The 21,289-nt window shown below is 30.4% G+C and overlaps 1 protein-coding gene and 1 pseudogene across 2 annotated transcripts; one reads left to right on the top strand and one right to left on the bottom strand.

Moving 5' to 3' along the window:
- The first annotated feature begins 186 nt into the window (after window positions 1-186).
- On the top strand, window positions 187-5,281 carry LOC131840886 (terminal uridylyltransferase Tailor-like). 2 transcript variants are annotated; one of them, XM_059189080.1, is made up of 4 exons: window positions 187-411; window positions 1,034-1,189; window positions 2,088-2,189; window positions 5,193-5,281. In XM_059189080.1, exons 1-4 carry the CDS (start codon window positions 399-401, stop codon window positions 5,210-5,212), a joined length of 291 nt encoding a protein of 96 aa, XP_059045063.1. In that variant the 5' UTR covers window positions 187-398; the 3' UTR covers window positions 5,213-5,281. The 2 variants fall into 2 exon arrangements, with proteins under 2 accessions (XP_059045063.1, XP_059045062.1); XM_059189079.1 differs by lacking the exon at window positions 5,193-5,281 and having other exon boundaries at window positions 2,088-3,448.
- On the bottom strand, window positions 3,594-19,713 carry LOC131840885 (acid phosphatase type 7-like; annotated as a pseudogene).
- Between the last annotated feature and the right edge of the window lie 1,576 nt (window positions 19,714-21,289).

Raw genomic sequence — 21,289 nt, 5'->3', positions numbered from 1 at the left:
CATAATCTTATAATCAACTAAAAGGTTTGGCAAGCTCGTCTTGAAGAATTTAGAATTTTTGGAAAAGTTACTGAAGATTAAGCAGTATGTCTTGTACCTTTGCCTATCCATTTGTGGATAAAATATACTACTAACAATACAGTAGTTGTTTAAATGTCAATAACATACTCTCTCTGATCTGTGCTTCTGACTTAACAATAGGATTGACATAACAACAACTCAAAGCAGCTGCTTGTTATTTCTCAATTCTATATTAACTCATCTAACTTAATCTGATTAAATATTTCTTGTTATGATTTGAATACAATTTTAATTGTACTTTGCAAAGGTGTACATAATTATACCTAGTAATCACTTTGTTATTATTTACGATTGAAGCTTCTCACTCAAATGAAATAATGGAATATAAAAGTAAGTTTACTTCGCTATTGACTTGAACTAACAAAATATATTTTTTAGAAACCTTTTGAAATAATTTGACTTTATATACATTGAATTAAGTTTTAATTGAATATCGGACACGGTCACTCCTCGATCGTTTCTTTATTCCATAGCAATGAGGACTAAATTACTACTGTCTGTATCAAGGTTTGAACAAATCATATCCGTGAGTACGCGTTATCCGTCAGCCTGTACATAAGTCATTCGGATGTTTCACGTTCCTGCTATGCTCCCATGAAGCTGTAAAGGGCAATTACTGCCAACTTAATTACAATAATTTAAAAAAAGTAAACCAAACAGCACCCCATTACATAGATATATCCATCGCCTCCCAAAACCTAATGGAGGTATAAAAGTCATTTTAAAATTAAATTTTCTTTTCTTTTTCAAATAATAATTATATCATAGTTAATATTTGATATTACATTAGAAACAACAAATTCAAATTAATACATTACAGTATATAGGTGTATTATTTGTAATTCATATTCGTAAATAGTTGATTCCTTTATGTAGACAATTTTATTATACATATAGAATATAGTAGCAAATATTGATAAAAACACTATAACTGTGCATATTTTTGTTATAGATGATATTTTGAGTACATCTTTACTAAAGCTACATGGAGATTTTAAATCACAAGTGAACTATTTATTACAAAATGTAAGATTATCAAGGAATGATGTGGAAAATTTGACATGGCTTTTCTCAGACCTGGAACAATCCCTACAAAGGGTTTGGCCTGGTAAATACTTACAGTATTTGAATTGTTTTTATACATAGAACTTTTTGTTCAGTTTTAAGATTTTTAAAAAGTATACATGTATGTTATATAATGTTAAAATATATATGTTATTGCACTTGTAATACCTATTACATCTATGTAATACCTATTATAATCATCTTTATTTTTTAATGTTACAAGACTTACCAGTCTTGTAACATTAAAAAATAAAGATGATTATACAAAAATGTGAGCAAGGCTGGGCTTATATCTTCCAGCCAATCTAATGCTGTGACATAGTTAGTAGTTAGCAGGCAATGATAGTGCTCAAGTTTATTAATTACAACATTGTAATGTATACTTTAAAATTAATTAATTATAACTAATATAATAATGCACTATGTTATTAAATATTTTTAGAGACAATTTATCTACTTAATTGAAATATTTAAATCTTACTCTTAATTAGGTATGCCATTATTAAAACAACATAATAAAAAAAGCTAAATATCTTGGAAAGAAACAACTGTTGACTCAATATAATTGTTGATGTACTTAAACTTTTAATATATTTATAATAATATAAGATCTCAGGATAATTCACACACTATCATCTAGTCTTAAGCTTGATATGAGTACTAGATAACTGATACAAATACACATGTACATATTTTGTAAATATATACGTATTATACATAGAAAACACACAGACAGATACAAACATTGTATTTATGAGTGTTAGGAATCGAACTGGTGACCATTGGAAGTAAGGAGGTGTGGCATACCACTAGACCATAGAGACCATCTAATTCAAAATTAATCAAGTTTAGATAACCATTTTTATAATTAGAGTTTTACACATTTATTTATGTAAATATATTTTGCAACTACTCTGTATAAATTTTCCATAACTTTTCAGGTTGCATAGTAATGCCATTTGGCTCTATAGTAACAGGTCTTGGAATACAAACTAGTGATGCAGATTGCTATGTTTCAATACCAGATCATCTCAAGATAGCAGGTGAGAAGTATGTAATGCAAGCAAAGCATGCACTGATGAGGTTCTCTGTAAATTTCAAAGAACTGTTTGCAATAACCAATGCAAAAGTACCCATTGTGAAATGCTTCCATGTACCAACAGAATCTCATTGTGATATTAGTTTTAAATCAATCTCAGGGGTAAGAAATAGTAAATTAATAGCTTGTCTATTACAAAGTAACCCAAATGCACTGAATCTGGCTGTTTTAATAAAATACTGGTCAAAAGTGCATGGGATCACCGGCACTAATTTGTTGCCTAATTATGCTTTAACAATGATGGTAATATTTTACTTACAACAAATAAATGTCTTACCATCTGTTATACAACTGCAGAGAAATACAGAAGCAATCATGGTTGATGACTGGAACACAAGTTTCAATGAGGACTTCAATTTTAAATCCATGAATAATCTGTCACTGTATAAACTCTTAGGAGGGTTCTTTGAATATTACAGTACTTTTAATTTTAAAGAAAACATTGTGTCACCATATTTGGGACGGCCTTTAAGTGCAGAATTGTTTAAAGATGTTAAAATGGTTCCAAATCAATTTGCACTATATAAAAAGAATGTTATAAGTAAAGTATATAAGCCACTAAATGTAAATGGCATAATGTGTATACAAGACCCCTTTGACCATAGTAGGAATGTATCTGGAGCTGTGTATCTGAGATTAGCAGTCAATTTCTTTTTACATTTGAAGTATGCGACTGAAATGTACAAAGGATGCACTGAAAATGACTTCCTAGAAGGCCTCCTGTCAAAATCGTTAGCGCCAATTACTTTACAATCAACAAATAAAAAGAAAAGTAAGGTTCATAAGACTGGACAGGGTAAAATTAAGAAACAAACTAAAAGAAATAGCTATAACCACAGCAGTTTCCAATCACTGTTTATAGAAATTAATAAACTAATGAAAAATAATACAAAATAAAAGAGTTACATTATATAGTATTGTGTAGGAAAAGTAAACAAGTTTACTTGATAAGTGAAAGACTAAAAAGGATCATTTAATAAAAGGACAAAATCATAATGTTAAATGTGTATATGTTAAAATAATTTTCCTAAAATAATATAAAATAAATTTTGTCACACACACACATATATTTTATCACATTTATTATGCCTCATTGCATCAGCATGGGTAGGTTCCATATTGTTAGAAATCAGACTATGATTTACAAGAAATTGTATGTACTCTGACTATAATTATCGTCATTAGCAATTACTCTGTAATAAGATTCTCAATATAATTAGTATACTAGGTAATTTGAGGTGAAATATTTAGATATATTAGAATTATTCAATTTACAAAAACAACATTTTATAAAAAAATATTTAACTTTTATATAATACTGTGACAAATAATAATTAATCATAATCGTGTCTGCGCTCAAAAATGGTATTCGTCATCCAAAGACTGAAGCAATTGCTTCGTTAATATTTCAATGAAAGTTATTATTATATTTTTGTGTTATTACACATTATTAATACAGTTATTCAGGTCTAAATTTCAATATAGTAAAATACATATATTTACCATTAAATTATTCATGTTAAGACCTGACCTGAGAAATTATTCATGTTAAGATTAACTACGTTAGTAAAATCCCTGCAGTTTTACACACTACCTTATAATTACATAAATAGCTTATGTTAAGACACTATAATTGGCTATGATAGTTACAAGGTATAGAGGGAATGGTAATATTAAATGCATAGTTAATATTTGGTATGCAACCAAGGCATTAAATAAAACAATCCTTATAGAGAACGAAAGGACGAATACGTTACTAAAAATAAGTATAAATATTATAGAATAATTTAATACTACGTGTTTTTGACCAACCAAAATGAATCAATAACTTTCCCCTCAAGATCTGCTGACACCTGAAATGTAAAAACATTAATATATGATTTGCAGAATTATAGTTAACGGACAGGGAGGGAATTTTTAGTAATGCGTATTAATGGTCCAACACATTATTTTCAAGATATTATACAATACTTACCTCTCTTAATATATGTTAATTGAAAAGGCCTATGATGCGTGGAGTGTCGACACTAGAATCTACCAAAGGCACCGCTTTAAGGATTGTGATAGAAATCCTATGTATTTTATTTCCTTAGCAACATAATATATATGCTTAATAATGTATTTATTTCAGATAACTAATGCTTATTCACATAGGATCTTTCAGTCTTTTGTGTACGTCACATTTTTTCCGAAATAAAAATATATGAAAAGGTTGATGACTATAAAGTGATTCAAAGAGGTATAGACGACTCGCACCATTTTCTCTTCCTACCCGAATTTAAGTAGTATTATAGTGTAGTACAATATGTATTCATGATCGTTGTAATCATTATGTATATTAGTCATATTATAGAATTACCTGTTCTATATAAATGGGCCCTTTTTTGTAGGCCTTTAACTTAGTATAGCCGTAGTCTTGCGATCTAAACGCCGACCATTTCGCCGAATTATCTGTACACAAATTAAAGGAATGTTACTTGGAAAAGTTACATTAATTAAATTTAATTAAAATATATGAACATATTTCATTTTATCATTTGACCCATGGTATGTATATTCTTGTTGTTTTATATCTTTGTCTTATATTATATCTTTGAATATAAAACTACAAAATTGCTATATGGCCCAAAAATATCTTAGAGCATTTTTTTAGTTCTTTTCTAGGACTTATAAATAACATCTTTTCTTATCGCTTAAAAGTATTGGGGCTTCAACTGGATCATATGTTATATTGTTTAGGTGGAATTAAGTATGTAATTACTAAGTCTCGAATAATCCGAGACTTAGTAATCACAATTAGTTCCAAAGCTGAACCGACTTTAATGATTCTTAATTTAAATTAAAAGGTTCAAAGGCATCAATAAATAATATTTTATTTATTTATATTGTCAATATATAATCTTTGCCATAAAACTTACGCCTAAAGTGATCTCGTCCTTCCCGACAGCCTGCCGAGCCCGTAACTAAGTGCACTGGAGCCCTACAACGTTTATAACATTAATTTATAAAGATGAAGATAAAAGAAAAACTCAGGACTTAAAAGTTCTGAGATAAAAAGTATATTAATTTCATGTCTGCTTCAAATATTAAAACAAGTGTTGGACAATAAACAAGTGTTGATCACGTAACCGCGCACTTGTTGAGCGTTTGAATTAATCCTTAGATATATAATCGTGATTCGATAACTTGTTTGGCCAAAGTTCAATTTTAACAGCAACATTTAAACTTTATAGAGCAAGAGCCCACGACTGCCAGACATACGTCATTTTAATAAACGTTTATTAAAATGACGTAAGTTTATTTATAAAATAGTATAGTTTAGGGGGGTCCGGCGGGGGGTTGGAACCACACTAAGTGTCTGGCAATGAGCAGCGCAAGTTATAATAATGCTACGAACAATATGTGAAAATATGGAGTTTCTTAAAATAACGAATTTGATATGATTTTTTTTACACCTTTGTTACCTGGTACCTGCCAAAGGAACCACGATCCAGGTTTCATGTTTAGGAATCATTCTTACTTGTGTTGGGGACACACATACAAGAACTTTCACGTTTATTAAAATGACGTATGTCTGGCAGTCGTGGGCTCTTGGGCTGTTAGTACCTGATGTCGATTATTGGCCTCATTGTTACCCAGTATAACCTCTGGATAGTCACGGAGTCGCCTTCGTAATTAGAAGTTTGTGGTGACCACATCTGACCCTTAATTATGTAACGATGTTATTAAGAACTCTCAATTGTAAACAATTAAAATGTATGGGTTTTCAAAGTTCTATGAACCATTAGAGACTTGGAAACACGAGCTAAGTTAATAAAGTATCAAATGAAAATTGGTAGTAATATCTTTACAAGCTTATAGCCTTAGTCTAACTTATTTTATATACATCGGTTCATCGATCGGGTATCATTTTATCATTAACAAAAAAACTCATAACTCTGGAGTTAGGAAGGAATAAATCATACTTTAAATTAAAACTTGCTACAAAATTTATTTAAAAGGTAAAATTAGTTCAATAGGTTTTGTAAAATAACGGGTAATAAATAAATGTTACATGTTACATTAAATGTTCTGATTTCATTTTGCCAATTTAAAACGACAAATAGCAATTAATACAATTGAAGGGTTGATATAAAAAGTGAACAATTTGCTGGCGGTATTTATTTTATTAATATGAAAATAATATTACAATTCATATTTTAAAAACTAAATAACTTCTATAACTGCTAATATAGATATGTATCATACTTATGACTCCAAACATTGAATTAATGTCATTATTAACTGGGAAATTCACAAAATATTTGACAAATACAAATTGTATTTAAAGGCTGTTAACGTAACATATTAAATCAAGATTAGTCTTAGTAACTCTATTTAGACAGATAATTTGCCGACATTATTTTCATATTAAAAAAATCTAATCAAATTAACATTATACAAAATCACAAAAAATCTTTGGTTTTATGAAACAATAAACGGTGTATTACTCCGTTACATTATTAGTCATAAGAATTAGAGTAAAAACTTCGGTATGTGTAAGCGAATGCTTTACATACGAAGTAACCATCGTAATAACCCATTAATTATCAATGATTAATCTAACTTTTAAGTTTTACTCAACAATCTAAGTGTCTAGCCTAGTCAGTATTCCTATTACCTTGAGATTCTTTTACAAACACCAATATATTTATAAGCTGAGTTCGTATAACTATTAAAGCTTTACTGAAAAGCAAGTATTGTCTTAATTTAATAATATTGTAAGAAAATGAATATATTAAAGATGATAATATGGCTGATGAAGGTGTTTTATGAGCCAGAACTGGTCCATGACACGTGGGTTTTTCGAGTCTATAGGATTTTCCACATCCACCTGAAAAAGCCAGAAGACTATATAAAAATTTTACCCAAGTACACTTTGTACAAAGTTGTCTGCATGAGTACCTCTAGCTTGCTATATTTTGGTTTGAGGTTGATATATGACAGTGAAGTTACAGGTTATGAAAGTATCAATGATGAAGTGACTTAGTCGTCCAGAATGGCAATGCATGTGGGGTATTTATTACAAGCGTCACCCAACCAGATTGATTATGTGTATTGCCAAGATTTACACTGTAAATCAGATGGTTCATAAATTGTTTGCCATTTATTATTTAAAAAAAAAACACTTCACCTGTGTATCCAGCAGGCATTTAAAATAATTTATTTAGTCTCAAAATAAATATAGAATGTATTTTAAACGTTTTATAAAAATTACAATTGAAATTTAGTATCGTGAAGACCACTTTGTCGTAAAGGCTTCAAAGTTTAATTTATAAGGGAATAGAAAATAATGCGTATCAGGGAAGGCATTCGTACGGGAATCCACATACAAATAACAGATTTTTGGCGTTTGTACGACGATTTTTCACCCACACATGTATGTACGAGATTTTGACCTATGAAAATCGAACAGAATACTATGTATATCAGTACAGAGTAAAGAGCCAAATTGAGTAGGTACGTGAATTTATCATATATTTTCATTTTGTATGAGGCTAAGTTTCATGTTAGCATTAATGCATATACAAAAAGCTGCATCATAGCATAGCAGTCAATAGATGTTACCTGTTCCACGTGTATATGCGTTTTGTTGTAAGCATAGAACTTGGTATAACCATACTCGCTGGATCTAAACGCTGACCATTTCAAGGGTGGCTCTGTTAACAAATTTTATATACATATATTATATTCATTCAAGGCAGATATTACTTGAACACATTGTTACCTCGTCTTTTTAAGGGGATAGGTGTTGTTAGTAATGGGCTCTAGGGATTGTTAATATTATATCTGTCAAGTTTGACGTCCATATGTTTTGGAAATTATTGTAGTTCATTCCTGGGACATTTCTCACAATACTGACTGACTTCACAAAATCACAGAAAACGCATGACATCTTAGTCCTCTGTTCATGTACATAGGAGATACTTACCGCTTACCATCAAGTGAACCATTAATTTATTTGCTTTTCAAATTAATAAAAAAATATTTTAAGTACCTTTACTTTTGTTTCGATCTTTATCAAAATTTTAGTAATATAGAAATTTTAACCATGATATAAATTTGTCTTTCAACAGTGTTAAATAATCATCATATCAATTAGCGCATTACAAAAAGAATGTTCTATACTATAATCATTAATACCTACTTTTTAGTTCGAAAAACGGATTTAGATGGCGTCATTGCAATCAATGGAGCCAACATTGTTTTGTAATCGTACTGGAACCCAAAACATGTTTTTAAAAAAATCTATTTTTAAAAAGTTATATAGATGTTAAAATGAAATAATGCGTTTTGAAAAGTAATTTTCATATATTTACTCATATGGTTGTTGCCCTGTATTTGTTTAAAATTTAATCATTGCTAATTGGGGCTTATTGTTTCCAAAATACTTTAATAGATGGCGCTGTTTTCAATTGTATCACCGTATTTTAAATGTATATTTTATATTTTCAAATAATAAGTACTTAATTTATGTAAATTAAACATAAAAAATGTAAGTAAATATAAAACAGCTAAACAAGAAAAACATATTATTCCAGTAATATTATTTAGAAAGTGTTCTATTGAAAATAAATGCATTTTATCGATTTTTTCGAATAATCGACAACAGGATATTACAACGCATTATTCGATGGTATATATGTTATAAACAAATTTCATCATTTTGTATTATAATTTATTTGGAACAATTGCAATGCATACTTTTTACTCGACGAGGTAAAATAGAGAGATTTTGACAGGTATGCAAGTACTATATATTTATCTGTTCGCTCATAACTTCGAAACTTGAAGAGGGAAATATTAATTAGATTGATCTGATATAAGTGTACTCTATTATATCAACCTCCACGCGGTCACCCTGGTAATTATAGCAATTAATGACATTAGTGACATTGTTTTTCTATTAAAAAAATAAATACCTACTTATTGTAATTTAATGAATGAGAATTGAATGTGGTATAGAGTATATAAGGTCAATATACCTTTATGAAACCTCAATAAACAAGTGTTATATGGTATCTAAATTACTGACATTGATAGCTAATTATGAGGATCCTCGAATTTTTACAAATACTCATAAGAAATTTTACAAATACTCGAATTTTGCTTTTGTAGAAGGATATTTTCAACCTTACTAAATTGTACAAGGTTTTGAAACGATAATCATTTATAATACTATGATATATTACTGATCCTAGTACCTACTATTCATGATAATTAGTTTTTTAATATCTCCATTCGAGGGTAGGTTATTCAATTTATATTATTAGATTTCATCACAAATAAAAATATCGATTTTAAATCGTAGGTTGGTCCATATTTTTTTATTATATCGAAATGACAACGAGTACTGGCAACATACATGAAATGTTAAAAATATAAAATATAGGAATAAAAGAATAGGATAAACGACTTTAAATCAAATGCTTAAAACATATTTTCACTAGCATTGGATTTTTCTCTTTTTTCATCATTTAAGTTAAGTATATTCAACTTTTGAATTGTTCCTATTTAGTTCATTGAACTTCTTGTTTTTTTGTAAAACTCAATAATTTAAATGTGTATAAGGACTACTACAAATATTTATAAACTATCGTGTCTTTGAGGATTATCTCATACCAGGTATAACTATAAGTTGTTAAAAACTTGCATATGTATGCGTGTGTGTCTTTCATAAAAATATAATAAACATATATTGGTGACCCTCTTTAATGTGGTATTATTATGTTTTTATTATTGTTAAATGTAACTTCTAACACTGATTTTATAATTTTAGATTGATTGAGAAAAATACTGAAAATTATAAATCAAAATAAAGTACTAACCAGTAGTATTATTTTTATATTTTATTAGAACTGAATGAATATGATGAATGAATAATATGTTTATTGTCCTAATAAGGTTACAGTTTAGTTACTTTCATGCAAATTCATTCATGTAAGTTCATGAAAATGTAACATGGTATATGATATTGTTTTCAGATTTTTTGCCTGACATCAACAACTTAATACTGCCAAAGTTCAAACAAATAAGAATGATATTCTAAATCTCCTAGTCATTCAGATGAAGATAAATAACATTTTTACTGTAAAGAACAGGAGTTCAAAAGAATAAGAAATATATATATATATATGAACATTTTACTGTATAAAATAATAATGCAAGTAAAAATAAGTAAAAAAGCAGAAGAAAAATCTTAAATTATTAATCACAATGCAATTAATAATATAATTAAATAAGTAAGAAAGCAACGGACTAGTGATGAGAAGAAATTCCAAGTAATTATATTATGTGTAACCGACTACAAATAAGTTTATGATTTAAGCTCATGATTATTATTATATTGCTTCATCAACAAATCCAGGAATATTTTGTCCTACCAGGAATTAATTATAAAATCATTTTGATGAAATATTATTCTTGATATTGATTTATTTGGAATATAATATAAAAATAACAGAAGTGTTTGAAGTTTTAGTGGTATAACAGACAAGCAGTGAAAGAAATATTATTGTAAATTATTAACAATTGTTTATTCTGTGATTAATAAATTATTAAAAAGTGTTTTATTACCTGAAATAAAAATGTTATGATCTTCAAGTGTTGTGTTCATGCAATGTTAGTTTCACCTCATTCGATTTAAAATGTCAGGAATTATTTACTATGCAATGCAATGTGCAATGTGTATAATAATTCCCATTTACATCAAAAAACTTTGTGTAAATCTATATTTCTCTGCTATAGACTGGTCTGGAATACTAATAAGAAACAAAATCTAGAGACTGTAGTATATCAGAGCATCCCAGAACCTTGTATTTAAGTCATATAAGGACTTAGTACCTACCTAATGCTTGCTACTTTTTTAATCAATTAATTAATTTGATCTCAATCATCATGATGAACAATGATGATAATGGAGAATACTGAAAGATGAATTTTATGGTGGTATATATAAATACCACCGTCACTATCGTCAACAGTCATTATTGATCTCATCATCATCACCGTTACCTTCTACCTTCATCCATATTGTCAAAAGTTACTACCTACTATTATTAACTGAAATGGTAAATAAGCTGACGATCCATCCAACCACGACGCTATCCGACGTACATACATACACATATATTATTAAACAGCATTACGTCATCATGTCGTGCCCGCTATATCCCGCATACGTTATCATTCTGGAGAACATAGATGTTATGTCCAAATATCCTGTAATTTCGCAGCTTAATTTCAACTGAATAACAACTTACATGAATACCAAAAAACTAGCAGTAAAGGCGTAGTTTGTAGATATCGAAGGTTCTACAAATAGGTATAACATCAAAATAACCTACATGTCATTAGCACCGATGTAGTATCCCTGAAAGAACCTACATATAACAGATTGATGGTTTGCAGATATTATTTTCAGTTTTACAAATTGCCAGTTAGAACATAATTAACTACATATTGAGAAATAATTATACACTGAAAATTATATGAGTATTCATATACATAATTGATTATAGCTAAAATAGTGCAGACGCGTTACGACATATCTTCGTCGGGAGAAAAAAAGCCACACATGCCTAATGTAAAAAAGTAACTGTAACATAGTACATAAATACATAGGTACATGCCGTGTCTGTAGACTGTCAGCGAACAATATTATACCTACATTGAATTTTCGATTGTACCCAATCAGGAGTTCGATACAGTTATATATATATTATGTACATATCTTTGCAAAACAGATGTCATGTAGCTGAATTGCCTGCCATCTATTTTCATACTTTATTACTAAGCATCCACTAGTAATCCAAACTGCTTCAGATATAGCGGCTACGGCAGCGAAATAAAATAGCTCGCAGAATAGCCCGAGTTAGGAAGGAACCATTTTCTTGTATGGGATGGGGTATCTGTATGTAATATTATATTATCTGTGCTATAATATTATACCTACTTTTAAATGGATCCGTGCCCTCTCTGCAACCAGCGGAGCCCGTTATAAGATGTACTGGAGCCCAGAAACATTTGAATAAAATTAATATTATTAGACAAAAATAAAAATAGTCTTGAAAGCTATCAACGGCTAAAATAATAGGTGCATGCAAATAGTTTGTAAAGTGTTACATTTATTTTGTATTCTCTTTGTGCATTGATGTAATATACTAAGTTTATGTGCATTAAGTATATGGAATGTATACTGTGGAACTACTGCATTGATTTGAAAATATATTTCATTGTTCTATTGAAACATGCTTTATTCCAAAGACACATACATAGGCTACTATTACAAATATATATGTTGTACAAATCTCACAAACTAATAAATAATTAATAACTATGCATCATACTCCATACCGTTAGTAAGGTTTCCATATTGGATCCTTCTGTAAAATCGATTTATGCAGTGTAAATACACTTCAAAAATCGAATGAATGACGGTATGGAATAAGTCGAATTATTAATAATTATTTAAGACTTCAGGATAACACAAAACATACACGTGTATTAAATTAATTTGGTAATTACCTTTTGTTGTCAATTACCTAGGTTTCGATCGCCTTTTCGATCTCCTTTTCTCATATGAATTTCAGGCAATTCTTCATATCATAGTAAAAGCAAGCCTTATAATAATTTTCTATTATTTAAAACGAAAAGTAACACTGGCGGCCCACACAATGGTAAGTACAGCCATCCGCAAAGGTTTTAAAAATTACATTCAATTTTGCATTTGCTTCTGAGAGAAACTTATACAATGTCGTGAATATATCTATACTTCGAGTGTCACTGCTTTATAAGTCTGTGTATTGTGTAATGTAAATAGGTTTATCTCCTATAGACGTAGGTAACTACTGTTATGTATTTTTATACATTATATATGTTCTCATTTATATAAAAGTATTTGTCGTCCATGGATATGTGCCTTTTAATAAGCGTTCGGTATATAATTAGGGATAATCCATAAATTACGTCAGATAACCTTTACGATTTTTTTAAATTTGTGATATGTCCCCTCTCTTACACGTTTTAATCATTTTAAATTTGTCAATTATTAATATAAAAAAGGAGAAATATTATACAATATTATATATACAATATTATACAAAATTTATTAAATAAAATCACATAATCAAACAGTTTATTCAAACAGATTTGGTTATTTCAAATAACTAATAAAATAAAAAGATGTGACATTTATCACACCTCCCACCTCTTGCCACGGCACAGAATAACTGCCTATACATGACGTGTTCTTTTACGCACGATCATGAGCGTGGGAAAAAATTTTTGTGGTTACTCTTTAGCCCACATTATGTAATTTCACATTCTTTTAAAATTTTATTTTTTATCCATTAATTTAATTTTCCTAAGAGATTTAATATTTATAAAAGTTATCAATCATTATTACTTAATTCATAGTGTAAAACAAAGTCGCTGTCTGTCCTTACCTATGTAAAAATCTACGCAACGGATTTTGAAGCGGTTTTTTTAAATAGAGTGATTCAAGAGGAAGGTTTATATGTATAATACAAGTACACCCGCGCGAAGCTGGGGCGAGTAGCTAGTAACTCTATAATTATGTGTTTGCTCCAAAGTCATCCACTATTTTGAAATGTTAAATAATTATTTAAAAAAAGGCGCTAAAACACGCACATTTGAAATATGTGAGAATGTGCGATCTGACTCTTCAAAAGACTGTGCGCGCCGCCAGCTAATAAAAGAACGAGAAATCATTCTATTTGTCATTCATATTTTCCTACGTGAAAGCCAATTTGCGCGTGAAAGAGCGTACGTGTAGGTATAAGCAGACAATATCACACTTTGTCTACCCTTCCCATTCCTTTAACGCGTGACGCAATATATGGATACCGCCATTTTAGTTGTAAATTGTACTTATAGCATACCTGGGGTTCACATATGGGTGTTCGTAGGAGCCGTTGTAGACCCTGGTGTCGTACAGCGGCCAAGTATCGTTCGTACGAGTGCTCGTGCGCCCATATTACGAGGTCCACTCCGAACTTGGTCAGTAGGGGTTCTAAACCTGTAAATAATAAATATTACTGATTATATCGATATCAGAAGATCACGGGAGGTCTTTGTGATCTAATATGGAGACTTACATGGAGTTAGAACATCATAGGAGATCATGAGAACCCAACAACTGCAATTAATGTGTATTCAAAACATAATGTGAGATCATGGGGCTCCAACAACGGAAACTAACATGTAATTTATAAAATTCACGGGCATCTACTAACAACACCTAACGTGTAGTAGATGAAAGTATTTTAAAAACTGGGCAGTATTTTTTAAATTAGTTTACAAAACATTTTAAAAAAGTAGAATCAGCGGTTACCGGAGCCGGCATGAAGATAGATTGTTTTATAAATAGGTTATTATTTCCTTACCAAACAATCCGAACAAGCCAGTCCTAGTGTATTCTAAACTGCAGTCGATGTCATCAGAGTTGCTGCAATACATCGGACGACAATACTATTATCCATGGGCGACTCTTCCTATAAACAGAGTTAATATAAAACAACAGCCTAAGAAAATAATCCTGGACATTTACACAGGTCCATTTAGTTCCAAGCTAAGCAAAGCTCAAGACTTGTGTTATGGCTACAGGATAACTAAAGCAAACACATAAATACATGTTTGTACCATGTTAGAAATCGAACCTTCGACTATCGGAAGTGAGGCGGTGTGCTAAATAACTGTCATTTCCTAAGTCACGTTATATAATATCATTTTTTCATTTTGACTGTAAATTTAAAATACTTTCAAAATCTCATCACTCTTAATAGGGTCGATTTTACGAGTCAAATTAATAAATTTCATATGTATTATTAATTTGACTCGAAATTACTGTATTATTTTTTATTAATGAAAGCCATGAACCACAAAAACGCACAAATAAAATATGTAAATATCGATTTCATGAAATTGTTGTTATTTTGGAGCCAAATTAGAAAACGATCATAGATCATTTAGTAAATGTAACAGTATTCTATTCTATCTATTATACTTTACACCTACCTGTTAGCAGCAGAATTGGCCTTAGCCAAATCTTTCTTCAGCCACTCATACTGGTAACTTATCAATTTTATTCCGTATTGCGTGAAGTAATACACCTCAGTTGAGATGGACACGAAGTGAATTGGCCCCACGTCGAAGCTATAGTACAGGTTCGATTCCTGACCCGGCATCGTAAAACGGTTCGAGTAATGTGTGAAGTTGCTGTAAATATAAATATACCAAAATAATATTTACACATTATATACGAAACATTTTTCAAGTTACTATATATTTATATGCAGTGTTTCAAACTAGTGAAACACTGCATATCAAAATGAGATAAAAGGTATGTAGTGTTGTGTCATGTAATAATAATAATTGTAAATATGGCAAAAAGTAATGGCAGGAAACGATGACGACTTGTGACTTAAACTTAAGGTAAAAATTTACCAGACCATGATCTTGTCTACAGTCTTATATGTCTCAATAATCGTCTGTCATTGTATGGGCATTACATGCATAGACACTCTTATTATTACTAGATATTTACTGATTAAGAGTTCGGTCACCTATTGATATACTTACTAGGCACTTTCATGGTTCCCCGGGCAGGTCATGTATGGCACTCGAGCGGCGATCGGCTCGATCATATTCATAAATCGGTCACCAACTCGGCCCTCCTCCTCGTTCATGTCGTATGCAAAATCACCCACATGGAGGATCATGTCGTATTTATCTTCCGCCACGTCTTCCTTCAAGTACGGTAACGACTGTAAAAAAATATACTATTAAATTGGCCACTTGTTCCCTTTCTGTTGTCTACATTACATTCTAAATACACAATGCTTCTGATCCTAATCAGTGTAATATACAAAATTCTCGTGTCACGGTGTTTGTTACCAACCTCCTCCGAAAAGGGTTTACCAATTTTTATGAAACTTTGTATTCATAGCGAATAGGTCTGAGAATCGGCCAACGTCGATTTTTCATACCCACAGCTTGCATAGCAAAGTATTAGTGGCTGATATACCGTCACACACTATAGTTTCTATAATATCAACTTACGGATACAGTATAAAGTAAATGATGAATTCGTATCCTTAACATTTCGATAAATAAAAAAAAAGATAGATGGACTATATGGAAGATATGGCAAGAAAGGGAGTCAATAACGAGATAACTGGGACGAATGAAAGAGAAAATCATATTATGCTAACCCTAAATTAATGGGATACACAAAAAGCAGATAATGATGATGGATTAGCATCCTTAACAATTTCCTGTTTCAAAATTATTTAAATCAGATGACATTTTTACCAAGCAGACAGTACAATTGTGGCGTTCCCAGTCTTGCCTGTTTCAACCGTAAAGCATAAGTTATGTTTCAGTGTAGGATGAGAATAAGCAGTGTGCAGTGAGAATAACGAGATACGATCAGCTAATAATAATAAATAGAAACATTTCACTAACCATTGAATTGTTGACGCCCATATCGCCATATATTGCTATGCGGAGCACCCAATCTTCGCCAGCAGGAGGGGTCTTAAACGAGAACATTTCCGACCAGCCGTGGTCAGACCCCACTCGGTACACTGTATAGTGTATAATTTACATTAGAACTATCCGTATTTACTTCTTTAATAGGTTTTTTAAAAACCATACAGTGTGCTAAACCCGACAAAGAAGCTAGTATTTCTATAGTTATTTATTTTTAAATAACCAATTAAAACTTGTATCTATTACTTCTTGAACCCAGAGTTATAAATATTACTTAGTTCCTGATTAATTTAATAATCATAAAGGTAGACTTCAATTATAGAGATTTTTGGTCAATAACTATGCAGTACAATATAGAGACCTATATTTAATCATTTAAATAATTTTATGGGTGCCCTAATGTTAAAGGATTACCGCCAGTCAAGAAAATGGAGACTAGGAACCACCAAGAAAATTACAGATGTGTTGCAAGTTTTTCATGAAGTCTGTAATCTTTTTTACAGTATTAGTAAAGCTAGAACTTGTAACTTACTATAACGTGTGTTGAATTCCAAATCTGGTAACAATACGCGATGTATCCATTCTTTCCTGTGCATTTTGCCGCCATCTGTAAATAGTTTGCTGGAGCCACTGGCATGTTTGTTCATCTGATTCTTTCCATATTTTGCTTCTGATCCCGTATTTATAAAGGTAGACCAAGTGATGACAATGTCATTGGTTTTTTCTAGAAACAAATATTTTATTGCTTATTATTAGGCAATGCATGATGCATGTTACAAAACAAAATTAATGTTTGGGAATCATATGCAAGATATTACATACATATATAAGTATTTAAATTTTATTGTTATAGTCATATAGTAATACATAATAAGGGCTCTAAGGTTATGGTAACCAAATTGGTTATTTAGAGAGCAGAAGTCCAGAGTATAAAGTTACACCATTTTTTGTGGATATGATACAATAAATATTCATAATCACGGCTATCATTTTTCAAGTTAGCATATCTTCATAATATGCATTTTTTTCTTAACATAATGTATACTGAAGTTTAACTATCATAAAAAACTGTATTCATGTTTTTAAAGAAGCAAAATATTTATTTCATTATGTACTTATTGTATATGTCATATGTCAAGTGATTATGCTAATGTTATCTGTAAATGCCTAATATATATAACAGGCAATTATAAAGTTATTTAATATAACAACAAGCTAACTATTATCTACAATGTATTAAGTACCTACTGCATATTGTTTGTCCTACTGCAAATTTCCAGATATCAATCATTGCTACATTGCTATATACAATAAAATAATATAATTTTAATTTTAAATTATTATGGTACACCATATATTTATGTTAGTATGAAGTCTGAATCATTTTATTACAGTATTTTTAGATACCATGTAAAAATTAAACATTGCGATAAGCTAAAGTAAGGGTCCAAACACAATTTTCCTGGTAGTTTATCTATTTTTAAAACTTCAAGTATCAGGTCTGTGTTAATATTCTAAAGTTAGGAGGTTTTATAAATTTTTTAAATTATTCTATTTTGTTAGGCATTGCTGGCCTTTACAGCTTCATCAGACAAAGAAGAGGTAAGTACAAAGGGTGATGCTGCTAAACTACAGAGGTAGGTTAGTGCAACTTACCTCTGTAGTTTAGCAGCTGTAGTCAGAGGTCTATAACTGCAAATAGATAGTACATATTTAGGGGTATTTAAATTAAAATCAATCTATCATATACACTAATGTAATCAAATAAATAAATGCAGAAAATGAAATCAAACAGGTTATTAAGGATGGCCATTTGACATCATTTAGAAATCAGTTTTACAATCACAGTTAACATTAACAAAACACTTACATTTTGAACTATGATAATAATAATAATAACACTGTTTATTGCACACTGAGAATAAATACAAACTGAAAAATAAGTTAATTAAAGCTTTCAAACATTTGTGTCATTTATACTTAAAACTGTCAATTGATTTTAACTTCTTAAAATTGTTTTTATTTTGCTCCATGAAATTTTTTAACTACTTTAAAATATACATATATATTAAAGAATGTTACAGTAGTGGAGTATGTTATAAACAACTGTTTGAGATGAACCCTAAGCACATTTAACACCATAATGGTATAAAAAACTATACAAAGCTCATTTAAAGAACTTGATTTTGTACATAACATTATTCATATATAGGATTTGGGAATAGAAGACAAATCACCTGTCCACTGAAGGTGTTAAGAAAGGAGCATTACATAAAACCTCGTAAGGACAAGGATTAAGTATTATTACAACTAGGACTAAAAACCACAGTTGCTAGATCTTCATAATAAGAATACAATCATTATTAGTAATAATAAACAGTAACAATTGGTTACAATTTCTAGGTGCAATAAAGTTAGACAACATTATACTAAATAGACTATGACTCAGTGAAACTGGCGCACTTGTAAACTATAAATAATATTTTATATTGACATTAAATAACACAATATAAAATAATACCATATAGAACATTTTCTTTAATATTATTTGCTGCTTTCTACAAATATAACTCACCTCCAAAAGAAATATGAACTTGTTCTGGTTGGTAATTGTTTTGAACATGTTTATATCTTGCCCAACATAATCCTAAACTTATTAATAGGATAAACAACTTCATTTTGTACAAATCAATAGCCTATTCCAGCTAAAGTTTCTACACTATTAAATATTAAAACAGACAATGATTTGAAGTTATCAAGCACCCATACATAGAAGTCCAGTTAATAAACGAGATACATATAATTTATTTGAGTGGTTATATTGACAATGATAACACAACACAATAATAAGTTTCATATAAACATTACACAAAGACGAAAGTAACCGAAGCATTTCATGTGACAGAAACAGTGTGGCCAGATGATCGTTTGGATTTTCCCTAAATCTTGCTGGAAGTCTAATTATGCAATAATGTTACCACGTTTTTACGGCGCGGCGATAATGCACTGTGTATCCGGACCCCATCAAAGTGAAAAATACACAATTCCATTTTTGTCCATAACAAACTTGCTTCAAGCGTAGTTTTCCGGATGTTTTTTGGCGTTATATATTTACCATATCCTATTTGTGTAATACTATATGGGAACTAAAACGGTCAGGAGTGGAGTGGTGGGGGTAGTAAAAACTGTTTAATTTCCGAAGTTAATTTATGAAGAAAATATCTTCCTGATATTGGAATTGGACTCCAGAGTAGACCTGCTAGTTCCATAATTCCTGCACGTTTGTGTTGTCTAAATTCCAACCATCCCCCGCCCGCCCCGACCCACAAGAATAACTACGGCTCAAAATTCTGCCCAAATACAAATCCAGAATCGGCCTCAATAGGGTTGTAACATAAGCTATTCAGTGTTCCCTTATAATTAAATTAACATATTCATTTCAAAGAAGATAAAATACACTTTTTGATTGTATTTGTGGCGATTTACGGATAGTGCGCGGCAACACCGTTGCCTAGTGACATTGTGGAAGAAGATATAACAAGCTTGTCAAAAAAGCGCGGGAAACGTTCGAAACGCCGGGAGTGTTTTTTGGATTTGTTTTTGTTTAATTTAATTTTACTATATATAAGGATTAGTTTTATTTATATATTGTAGACTAGATTAATTGTTTAATTATATATTTATTAATAGTAGTAGCAGTTGCTGCAAATATTGGTAAGTAACTTTAATATATAATATCTATTGAGAATGGACCCGCCTATAGACCCTGGGGGAACAGTCCCCCAGGTGTCTGCAAATATAAGTATTCCATTTAACAATTCTTTTGATATTTTATGTGAATCTAGTATGGATACTGATGGGTCTAATATTACAACTACAAAACGTAAGCGAGTAAGGGGCGAACGCCGCATTTGCAAACACTGCAATAAAAAGCGTAGGAGACATCAAAAAGGTACCGAGACAAAATTAAAAGACAGTGACTGTCAATGTGTCGAAGAGGAAAAAAATAATTTAGAAATAATACCTGTAATTGACAATCAAAATTCAGATGTAATACCAGTAGTTGAAAATAATAATACATCCAAAAAAGCCACTCCTTCACCCACTTCTGTAAATAGGACTTTGTACAATACTGAAGATGTAGCACCTTTTGTAGTTCATGTTAAAAAAAATGAAACAAATCCTACAGATAATGTAACATTACACCCCATCGCATTTGGTCGGTTTTTACATACAAATAAGATTTATAATGTTGTGAATGGCAGCCTCAAAAGAATAGGAAGAAACAGATTGGCTCTTGCTTTTTCAAACTTTTTAGATGCTAACTCTTTTTTAAACCACAGTAGTTTAATTGCCTATAATTATAATGCATTTATTCCTTCTTTTAATGTGACCCGCATGGGTATTGTAAGAGGTATTCCTAAAGACTGGACAGATGATGAAGTAATTAGCAATATTTCAGTACCTATAGGTTGTGGAAAAATTTTAAAA

This window comes from Achroia grisella, unplaced genomic scaffold (assembly GCF_030625045.1).
Source record: "Achroia grisella isolate CSIRO2021 unplaced genomic scaffold, CSIRO_AGI_Agris_v1 utg152, whole genome shotgun sequence".
Classification (NCBI taxonomy): domain Eukaryota; kingdom Metazoa; phylum Arthropoda; class Insecta; order Lepidoptera; family Pyralidae; genus Achroia; species Achroia grisella.
Note: the sequence above shows the minus strand (reverse complement) of the source record. Positions and strands in the feature narration are given on the sequence as shown.